This window comes from Physcomitrium patens, chromosome 12 (genome assembly GCF_059467195.1).
Source record: "Physcomitrium patens ecotype Gransden chromosome 12, ASM5946719v1, whole genome shotgun sequence".
Classification (NCBI taxonomy): domain Eukaryota; kingdom Viridiplantae; phylum Streptophyta; class Bryopsida; order Funariales; family Funariaceae; genus Physcomitrium; species Physcomitrium patens.
Genome location: NC_143421.1, coordinates 1,751,873 through 1,763,513, shown reverse-complemented (window position 1 = coordinate 1,763,513; position 11,641 = coordinate 1,751,873). Strand labels below are relative to the sequence as shown.

General features: G+C 40.8%; 1 protein-coding gene across 1 annotated transcript; it reads right to left on the bottom strand.

Annotated features, from left to right (window-relative positions):
• Positions 1 to 2,458: 2,458 nt before the first annotated feature.
• On the bottom strand, positions 2,459 to 7,981 carry LOC112289804 (protein NLP9). The gene is made up of 3 exons (XM_024535412.3): positions 6,456 to 7,981; positions 5,805 to 5,852; positions 2,459 to 5,574 (listed from the first exon to the last, which is right to left on the bottom strand). The coding sequence occupies exons 1-3, from the start codon at positions 7,737 to 7,739 to the stop codon at positions 3,205 to 3,207; spliced, it is 3,702 nt and encodes a 1,233-aa protein (XP_024391180.1). The 5' UTR covers positions 7,740 to 7,981; the 3' UTR covers positions 2,459 to 3,204.
• Between the last annotated feature and the right edge of the window lie 3,660 nt (positions 7,982 to 11,641).

The following is an 11,641-nucleotide window of genomic DNA, read 5'->3' as shown; positions in this document are numbered from 1 at the left end:
CAAAAACTAGATATTATATACAATTGATACTAGTAAATATCTTTAATAATCTTAAATATCTTTGTCTTCATAGATATATAGTTCTAAGCTTTCTACAAAGATTAGAAGTCCACCATTTCTATTACATTTATTTTCTATAAATAGTTCTAAGCTGAATCTCTTTAATACTAGTTTTGATTAAAGATATTTAATAGTATCAATAGTTCCTATAAAGATATATACAAAAACTAGATACTACATACAATAGTATCAATAGTTCTAAGGTTAATCTCTTTAATACTAGTTTTTGAAACCATCTAATATGTTTTTAATCTTACAAAGATTGTAAGGTAGGTATCTTTTTCACAATGTCTACTAAAATACCAATAGTTTACATATTAAATGCAATTATTGCAAAGAGAGGACTACACCTAAGTTAAGAGTGGTGTTGATACTTCTTACAAAGATTAGAAGTCCACCATATCTATTACATTTATTGTAAATATGGTTATTATTTTTATAAATTTATTAAATATAGATTTTTTTAAATATTAAAATAGTAGAGACAACAAATTTTTATCTAATTACATAAACATGCAATTAATTATTTTCTAACAAATATTTAAAATAATAATAATATTACAGTAAAAAATATTAATTGTGAAAAAAAATTACATACATGAATCAAGTTGCTTCTTTTGAGGCCTAAAGTCATGTATTGAATTGAAATTATTTCAAGTGCCAATTTTAGATTTAAAACATTAATAATTTAAGTAAAAAATCAATATGTAAAGATAATAGCTTTTCAAATATAGATAAATATAGGAATAATTTGTATCACATTATGCAAGTTTTATTGTTAGAAGCTTTTAGTTCAAAATAAATATCAACTTCTAAGACTTCTACAAATAGGCTTTTGAATAGATCTTATAATGAATGATTAATTATCAAAATTAATTCATAAAATTTTTTTAAACTTAAGTTAATAAAGAATATTTGATAAAATAAATTAAATAGAGATTATATTCTTATAAGAATATTCTTTATAAATTTAAATTTGTAATCCAATTAAGAAATATTTACTACAATATAATTTTATATACACTATATTATTCTAATCTTGAAAGAAATATAATTATTTATTTACATATTTAAAATACATTAGTAGTTAATTATAATTCTAAAAATTAAAAAATATATCTATCTTAATAAGTTGTAAAGATCTACCCACAACCATAGAAAATATTTTAAACAGCTTTAAGGTTGTAATAATACCTATTAAGAGACTTGAAAAAGAGTACACAAATAGTATTAAGATTGTCGATGAAAATTGTTTAAGAAATAAAATTGTTAAAAAACACCCTAAGAGATTTGTTTTTGTTAAAACAACCACAAGCACTTTAAGTTACATGTTTATCCAACTTGGATTTAATGGCTCTTATTGACATGTTGGCAATATAATTCTTTAACTAAAAATTATTTTATGTGCAAGAAGTCAAAATTCTATAGAATTTTTTGAATGCATAAAATTTTTTATTAAAAACTATTATATATATCTTGATTACACTTCTTATAAGGATTTAACTTATAAGCACATGAATATAGAGAAGGATTTTATAATAAGTATAAAAAAATATTATTACTTGTTATAACAATTCTAATATTACATTTGATGTAAATATTATGGTTTTTTTTTTTAAACATATAAATCTTTATCTTATAATTTTGCTCCATACATGTAATAATTTATATTATATATTCAATTTGGACTTATGATAGAAGTCACTAATGATCAAATTACACCCTATTTGATTATAAGTTTATCTAATTGGCTTATAAATTACTATTATAGCAAACACCTAGTAAAGTTGAATTTTCTTTTAAATTTTGTTGATTTTTAAAGGACCAAAGTAGTAGTATTATGATTTTAAAATCTATTAAAAAATAATTATTGGAAGATAGAAGTATATAATATAAATATTTATCATATTATAAATTATTTTTGTAATAAATTCTATGTAATCTTTAAAACAATATTACTATTTCATTATCACAATTATTCATCTACACCTGAATCATTTCATGAAATTCAGTTTCCAAAAATTGTTCCGATAGCCTTTTTTTCCTTCAATACTCCATTTTCCTGTATAATTTACACATGGATGAACAGACAATTACATATTTTAACAGTGCCCCATAATTGCTTTGAACGGGTCTTAAAGCTTCGCAACATGAATAAACGGTCTGTTTTCCAGCGCTACATATCCAGTCAACAATCACAGTTTCACATTTACTTCATGAACGGCAACTTCAATAAGCAAAGCTTTACATTCCTCCTATTCTTCAAGCAATGAACACTACATTCTGCACATCTCTCCACACAAAACCAGAAAAGTTCAATTCCATTCAGTTCGAACATCATGTTGAAGAACCATCCAGATCAGAAGTAGACAGAAAACACTAAGAGGGAGCCGTAGTATACAATTCAACAAGTTGATTGAATGTATTGGGAACACTTGTGGCGATGATCGTAGAAGGGCAAGCACCTATAGTCAGGAGAGTATGAGCTACCCTGCACCTACGAGGTTTCATAAAATACAAGGGAGATTATGCAACTTGATTATTCACATGATGAACAAAAGCACCAAGACCCTGCTGAAAGTGCTCTCATGTAAAAGGGATATTTTAATCTTGGTCCACTATGTACTTGGTTCCCACTTCTGCGTAGACCTTCATCAAGCTGCAAACCAAATTATCAATCCTCCCAGCGTGACGATGTTCCAAGGGATCACTTTTGAATGCAATTGCCGATTCTCCCAACTTAGGAGGAGCCGCTTCCATGTCCAGCAGCTAGCAATAGGATGGTATAATTGTGGAAAGTTTGGTAAGGGGCCTGGTTCACATCAACAGCCTGAGGCTGTGCTTCGGAAAACCTTACGGCCGCGTTACTGCTTTACCTCCTTTGATTCCATTCCAGAGCTGCTGAACTTGCTCTTGCTCTTGATCTTGCTCTCCTCCGTGTATGATCTTGTCACCTAACCCTAATGTTTTCTCCCAGTGTAATAGCCAGGACCAGATGATCACAGTTCCGCTTGGGTAGCTCTCAGGGGCGCTGTCCCGGCACAAATCTTTCTAGATACAGACATTGATTTTCCATCTTTGAAGATTGGCGTTTTTCCAGATCCAAAGACAGTCGCGTCAGTTGGCGAGATGGGGTGTTCTATCCTAACTGGTGGTCATTACCTGCAGACTGATGTTGGAGTTGTTTCCGCTCGAGTTCCGGGAGCCATTCTCCCGCACCATCAGTTTCACCGTGTGCCTCCCCAGCGTCCGCGCCACCTCGATGCACTCCTTGACATCGGCGTCGCATGTGATCAGCATCCACTCCTCCTCGTCATCCAGGTACTTCAGATCAAAACCCTGATCGTCCACTTTTAATCGGCCACTGATCTCAGTTCTGAGTTCTAGATAACTAGATTTTACCAGCAGCTTAAACCGCACTGTGTCGGCTCCGAACGTTGCCTTCACTGTCACAGCCTCGGGTTCCGGGGCGGGAGCTGGCCAGTGCTTGCGAGGATGTCCTCCCGCACCCGATGACGGGGAACTTGAATCGCTGCCATTATGCTGCGATGATCCAGTTCGATGACCACCGGTCACCTCCCGCGGAGAATCTTCCAGTGGGTACCGCCCACAAGCGACAGGGTTCCCATATGAGCTCAGGTCGGAGTCCCGCAATGCAGCTAGCGCGCGCGCGCCGCCGTGGACACGCGACTCCACGCAGATCGCACCTCCATAAAAGCCAGTCCCACTTCCTGAGTCAGCGTTGCGGCAGAATTCCGACATGCTGCTGTCCGATGCGCCGCACTGGCTGCGGCTGGAGCTTCCATTAGGAAGACACAGTAGAGGCGTGTCCAGGTTTGCGCTTGCATCCTCTTTGCGATCCAGCTTCCGGACCGCGCCCTTTAACTCCTGCTCCGAAGAGACCGTGACGAAGTTTTGTGTGTCGCCGTAGGTCGTCGAGTCGCGTCCAGCACCTTCAGAGCTTTCATCCGAGTTGCGGTTCCATGTGTGATCTGTAGGTGAAGATCTTGTGTCGGTTGTGTTCGCTAGATTTGCAGCATCTTTGGACCCCACACGAGCATAGCTCAAGTTAGAAGCTACTGCGGGATGCCGGGAGGGTTGAGAATCACGGGGTGAAAACTCCTCGTCTAAATTTGACATTGGAGTTTGATTACTCTCGCCATTGATCAACCCGTCCTGCTTGTTGAGATGGCCATCACTGGGAGAGGCAGCTGGTCGTCCCTCTGGTGTGTCAGCATCCTTCGCTGCTGGCACGCCCGTCACTGCTGCCGCAGCGACTGCCGCGGAGGCGATGTCGCCGCTCAGAGCATTAATTTGCAAAGCTCCATCCGCGCCTTGCACCGATTCGATCACGCCCTGAAGCTTCTTCAGAGACCGGCTCACCTTGTTGATCTTCCGTGACGGCCACCTCGGTATCCCATGCTGACGACAAATTCGTTTCAAAGTGGTTGGACACACGCCAATGCTCTTCGCTGCGTCCTTCAAGCTGCCTGCGAAATACTGCTGCAGAACGTCCAGCCCTATCGTCTTCTCCGTCGTCCCCCGCCTCTTGTCTAGCTTTCTGTTCGGATTCGCAGCGTTCTGCGCTATGCTCGTGAACGTTCTCAAAGCTCCCGCCTCTCGGGCAGCCGTTTGCTTCTGGCCATTCGACATTGGCTCGACATGTTCGCTGGATTCTTCCATTTGAACGTTTTTGCTCGCGACTGACTGAGAACGCTGCAACGAAGACGCTGACGCTACTTGTGGATCCTGTGCTAGCTTCTCTTGCAAGTGATCCCCTTCCGTTGCATTCTCGGAAAAAGATGATCCCATTGCAGACGCACCGCCACTTCCCTGGTCCTCAAGCGGATCCATCGCCTTCGAAAGAGTGCTCTCGGCATCCGCCTTCTCCTCCGCTGTGGCAGCCTTCACCTCATCCGCAAACTCTTTATCCGTAACAGTCCTCAAGCTTCGACATACGCGCTGCATCGTAATCGATAGAGAATTTAACATCACTTGCTGGTCATTACTGCTGGTGCAATTCACCGGGAGAAAAAACTCTAGCACGAAGTCATCAGTCCCCGTGTGGATACTTCTCAAACGGATCGCAACTGCCGCAGTGAGGCCAAACAGCTGCGCGTAATGCCCTAAAGGATACTTAATCTTGCTGTAGTTTTTTACATCGCTTTCGAAAGCGGGTTGGTTGGAGGCGAAGGCCTTGCCAGGAACACCCTGTCCCTTCTCCAAGAAATGCTCTAGACATGCTTGCCTGAATCCCCACATCTTGCTGTCCTTAACGTAGTGAGGACCGTCGCCGGTACGCAGACAGACGCGGCTGCTGCTGTAACTGCCCCCGGAACTTTTACTGTTGCCGCCACTTTCAATCCGAGACTTTTTATTGTTGCTGGGCTTTTCCAGTGAGTGGTGGCTCCCAGGAACCCACGTCTGAGCTAGCGGGAGGTTGTGGGTTTCACAAACGGCAGTCAGAACTTCGCTGATCTCTGCAAGTGCCACGCGCCGGCCCTGTGTTCGAAACTGTTGCAAAATCTGATGTTAACATCCAGAAATACATAGGATAAACGATGCCCCCTATTCTGAAGCTTACTGGAATTTAGAGTCAACATTAGTGTTCTCTGCCGGCTAAACTGGGAAATCTGCAAGTTTGCCGCAGACTCTTATGCTGACCAAAACATCTATTCTAGAATAAAGGACCTTGTGACACTCGAGTTAGTGCTGGATGATGAAGTAGAGGAGTGTGAATGTACCTCTAATGCTGGAAGCTCCATCCCATCCGAGCATGACAAGTTCACAGCCTGCAGATGTAGAAAAAGTCCTTGGTGAATACGGATATAAAACCCCAACTGCCACGTAGCATTTTTCAGGACCACCTCGGAAAGAAACCTGAAGAACCTCCATCGGGATTGCCAACAGATTCTCTTTATGTGCCAAATCTTAAATTGAAGAGAAAATGACGACCCTAATTATTTTCAAAATCATCTGAGCGTGCATATGCAGGACTGCGTAGTAATGTTCTGAATGCCTGGACTGTGCATAACTATTACCAATAAATGCCGTCTCTACTTGAAAACCTCTCACATTTCTCAACGAGAACAGCAAAGGGCACTGAGCCGCACGATAGTTTCAAATTTTTGGTATATTCTTCAGAGGTGTAACACTGATGATGCACGAGAGCGTACTTTCCCTCAAAAATAAACCAAAAATAAAACTGAAAATAAACAAAATAAATAGAAAGAAGTCGATGACCCAATTTCAAGATACAGCAAGTGAAAACAGTGTCATTCTCTCTGATTTCGGAAACTCCAAAAAGCTAGAAGACCATGCTACGATCGTTTGTCAAGAATGTGAGCAATGGGACAAAGGAATGAAGGTTAAAAGGAGCATTTATCAATTCACACCTGCAGAGCCCGACAGATTATGTCAATCTCTGGAGCATACTGAACCTTCTCAGCCTTCATCACAAGCTCAATGACAGCCAAACAATTCCGCGAGCCCGCCTCAAACACGGGCACAGCTAGCGTCCCCTTCACATCACATGCCATTGCGTGCTTCACTCTTAGGTACTCATGATCACTGTAAAATTGCACATTTGGGGTCCATTCCGGCACCTGCTGCAAGTACACGCGCCCTGGAAGCCCCGGGAACCCTCCCGTCACTGCGAAAACATAATTCTCACTAATGGACCGATACGTCCACATGTGATCCGTTTTGCGCTCCAGCACAAACGGCTGCTCGCGAGTAGACAGCACAGTCTGATTGTCTGTGGTCCGCACGGGCATCCACACCTGGGCCAGCACATCCACACATGATCTGCCAATTAGCCGCAACGCCTGCATCATGCGGTCCTTCAGAGACTCCTTGGTCCCCACCGTCATCAACCTCTTCCTCGAGTTTTCAGACTTCGTGATCATGTCATACTGTGCGTTCTGCGCCCCATTCGTGCAATCGAACGAGGCGGGATCTATCAGCTGGGAGTTCTCATCCTGCAATTCCCCTACCCTGCTGCTAGGTGCAAGCTCTCCACCCTGATTCGCTCGCATGGATACCACCCCACAATTATTCCCATAGTTAATCCTGTCATTCCCCAGATCATTCAGCCTTTCGGTCACCGCGGCGCCTTGAGAATTACTGTGAGGATTAGACCCCTGACCATGTGTGATGTAAATTTGCGGCATCTCGGCGAAATTTGCACCGGCACCAGGAGTCATAGCAACAAGATACCCTTCCGACGTTGCGGGCTGGTCTAGGAGGTCGAGCAGGCGCGAGGACGAAGGTGAGAGCCCACCATCCTGCACTAGGACTCCAGAAGAAAACTGCCCTCCCGGCACAGCCATCAAAGTATTAACCTGCGCATAGAGCTGCGAGCTCTGAGATACCTGCGACGCAGGCGGAGACATGGCGGACGGGGAGAAATTACCTGGCGAGAACACCCCAGGGGAGAAGCTTGCGAACGGCAAACCGAAGTCCTGCCCCACAATTGCCCATGGCTCCGTGTTCTGATCGCAGAGCGGGTCCAGATCCATGAGATCTGTCAACACGCTGTCGTCGATGAGAAACTTGGAATCCACACCGGAGAACGGCCCTCCCGGCGAGAGCTGCTGGCTGAACGGGAGGAGCTCGCTGGTGCGCCATCGAGGCAAAGTGGGCTGGAACCGCTGCTCGTTTGGAGGCGGCATCTCCATGTTATTCCTGTTATCGTCCTAATCGAGCCTAAAACTGCAAACAAAAAATCACTCCCTACTGCAACGAATTCTGCAACTCTCAACCCTTGGATTTCCTCCTGCGCACACTCACTTCCTCCCCCACTCCCACCAAGCCCGCATTCACATGCCACCACAGGAGCAGCGTCCGCAATTCCCTATCCGTTACCATTTCCCCATCCACCCGCCTGTTGCCGCAGCTCTTCCCCTCGGCTCTTTCCAGCTTTCTCCGACGCCCTCGTTTCGCTACCCCATCTCTTCATTCACTCTCTTCACCCCCACTCACTTCCACTCTTCCTCTCGCCCTCTCTCTCCCTTTCTCTATCGCTCCCTCACAGCTAGGCCCTGCCCGACTTGCGTCGCATCTTTACAACCCACAAGTTCCTGCACGCGAATATTGCTCTCTTGCACCATCAAAACCTGGAAACCGAAGGAACCCCGCCACAAGGAGATCTACAGAGGCGACTGCCCACACGTCGCAAGGAAACCAAAGAGCACCAAAGTGGGGCGACGCAAAGCTAGAGAGAGCTTCCACACAACGAAACAAGCCATATGTGAGGAAAAAAAGGTTCAAAATGCCAAACTCGGGGGAAGAAGCATTGACGACCAGGGCGGATGAAGACGGGAGGCGTGCGTGAAGGGTAGAGAGAGAAAGAGAGAAAGCGAGTGTGAGAGAGAGAGAGAGAGAGAGCGCGGGCCTGCAAATGGTAACAATGCCATTAACTGTGATTTACCCCCACCCTCCCCTCGCAGGATGCCAAAAAGGGTGGGTTCTCGCGGGTCTTTCTGGGGATTTGTTTCTAAATAGACAAGGGGGGGGGGGGGGGGGGGGGGACACACCAGGCAAAAAACAAAACTGGGTTGGATTTCGATTCTCCTCACTGGATGATGGTGGTGAAGAAGTTACTGGATCGAAGGAGGAGGAGAAGGAGTCGTCCCGGCGACGCAAACTTGCTGGCACGGCGGTCGCCTCGCTCCCACAACTCCATCCCTTCCCACTCTCCCCAATTGCAACGCCGATACTCGCAGATGGCCTCTGTTTCTAGTCTCTCAGTTTCTTCCTACTAGCTCGCTGACCGTGTCCAATCAATCCCCGCAGCTCCATTTCCCCCGTGATGTCGAACGCAATGCGCCTCGTGTCAGTGACAGAAGGACGGTTTCCAGTTTCGGATGTGCGCATTTCGACCTGGAACTCCGTGCTCGGTGCGTGGACTTGGTGTTTGTATTGCGACGCCGTCTCACCGCTCTAGAACCGCAAGAACTGACACTTAGATTGGAAGTTTTTATCAGTTTCTAGTTTCATTCCACGCATCAAAATGAGCATCGATGTTGATGCTCCTGCAAATTATATCCACACAACCACAACAATCTACCCTCCATTCCGCATGATTGTTAACCCATTTGTCTGTGTGTGTGTGTGTGTGTGTAAAAGTTTGTGTGGAGTTTAATTCTGAGTTTATTGTGCACCGTGACTACAAAAGACTTTAACTCGTTATCCTGGCAAACAGCGCAACTAGACAATTCGAGATGGTTTGTTTTACTCAGACAGTCTAATTTTTGTATGTTTTGATTCTGTTGTTGATATGTGCTCACAGACAAGTTGTAAAATATTTATATATGCACTGTGCAAAATTTACGGCATGCTACCTCATTTGAATCTACATGAATCGACATTTTTTTCAGATGAAAGAACACTGCAACTTTATTTTAATTCGAGTCCTATCATTTAATGAAAAACGTAAGAATTTTCAAAAGATTCTCACTCGCTTAGTATGAATCCTTTAATATCCACTTCGACGACGAAAAGGAAAATTTGTTCGTGAAACCTTCGAACTTGGGTACGAGAAGTATTTTAATAAAACAAAAATAGCATGCATTTCAATGTTGTGCCCTTAAGGAAGATACCATTTAACTCTAAAATTGGATTATTAAAATGCCACATAATCACAGACAATAGTATTTGGTTGGTATATCCCTGAGAATTATGAGCTAGTGTTGTTGAATATCTCGAGAAGTCTGAACTTAGATTCATTTGCATGCTGTTTCAGAAAGAACTATATATCCTTGAAATATCATGTTCTTGTCTTTGTCATTTACTGAGTTATTAAATGTGCTTAATTGCTGGTAATGAGATATCCACAACTAAGAATAATTTATGTATGCCTATCCCCTGTAGAAGGTATCATGTCAACCACATAATTACTTTATTATTAGTTTTAGATTGAAGTTCTTTTTCTTTTGTCTCTGTTTTTTCTACTTCTTCTTTCTAAGTATGTCGAAGCTTTTTGAACACCACAACAATTGGGTTTCATTGTAAAAACAGAAACTGAGCTCCATCACAAGCACAAAGTTTCTAGATTCTGATGCATAGAACATGGAAAAAAGCTGAACAGTAGCTTACATCGTAGACAGGGTAGGGTGCTTTTTTACACATTGTAATGTGAGAAAGCAACAACAAAAGGTCATGCATTACGTTGAAGCCTCCAAAATAGAATTTTATTTTCTGTTCGAGCTGGGTATAACTATTATTGTTATTATTATATCCTTCAATGGTATCTCTTCAGACTTTGTTTTTTAACACCTTACTGACCACAGAATCTGATACTTGGTTTACCACCATGACTGAACTTTTATTTGCAAGGCCTGAAACAGCAAAAAACTGTGAATAAGATTCCTTTGTTTACATTTGATTTTTATCAAGTACAATCTTTTTTAATTTAATGTAAGTATAATGGACAGTGGACTTAATAACAGCTCGAGTGTCAATGCTAAGTCCAAACCAGAAAAAATTTTAAACTGTAAAGTTTGGTTCGAAGGAGAGTTTTAGTTCAGACTTAACATTGATACTTGTCATAGATTCTATAATAGTGCGATTTATAAGCCACCAATTTCAGTTGCATTAGAAATTTTATTGTAATACAGTATGGGTAAAAAAAAAAATTGCATTGATTTGGCTATTTTGGAAAAGATGCATTATGGTGTGTGTATAGAAACAAAAATCAAACAATAGAATTAGCAGTAGATTTAAATAATTTGTCTGATCAATTTAAAAAATGATATTATGTAGATTTTTGAAATAACTGGTGATTTGGGAACTGGAAAACAAGGATATTTCTTAACCTTGGGAACAATAACTTTTACTGAAAAAAATTGAACGAAATGAATAATAAAAACATTTTTTAGCTGCTGACAGTAAAAAAAATAAAAATGAAAATGAAAAAAATTATCACAAAAGACGATGTGATATTCAGAAAATGAAAATGAAATTCTTAAAATTCTTAGAATGGCTAGAGTTGGCTAAAAATGTTTTTACAAAATGAATAATAATACTTAAAAAAGTCTGCTAAATTTTGGATTTTTTTTATTCAATAGAACTATTCATTGTTTATTTATTTGTTCTTTAAAATTTGCATCTCTTATCCTATATAAGAACCATAAAAATTAATATATTATTTTGATGTTGATATGTCTATATATATGTATTCATTTTACATAGTGCTTCAAAGCCCTTGAATTTAATTTGAATGGTTGTTGAAAGGATGTATTGTCAAATATCGTTTGTATCATATTTTTGCAAATTTAGGCTCAAAATGAGCAAAGTAAGGAAGTTTTAAAATTACTTAGAGAACAATGAAAACCCACAAAATAAGCTTTAATATATTTTGTAATGTTCTTTTTTCTAATCTTATACTTTTGTATGTATTTTTTTAACTATGTTTTCAGGATATATATATATATATATATATATATATATATATATAGATAATTTATCTCCTAATGTGTTTGTTTTTACAGTGGTTAAATAATTTATTTACTAATTTATGATTTTTCTATACAAAAGTAACAATAACAATAATAAAATATTCTCAACTAAAAAAGTTTCT

Excerpts from the sequence above, each read along its gene's own strand:
- LOC112289804 (XM_024535412.3), bottom strand. The coding sequence starts at position 7,739 with ATGGAGATGCCGCCTCCAAACGAGCAGCGGTTCCAGCCCACTTTGCCT. Across the intron at positions 5,853-6,455 it reads TAATCTGTCGGGCTCTGCAG|GCTGTGAACTTGTCATGCTC; the intron begins GTGTGAATTGAT and ends CTACATCTGCAG. Across the intron at positions 5,575-5,804 it reads TGGAGCTTCCAGCATTAGAG|TTTCGAACACAGGGCCGGCG; the intron begins GTACATTCACAC and ends ATTTTGCAACAG.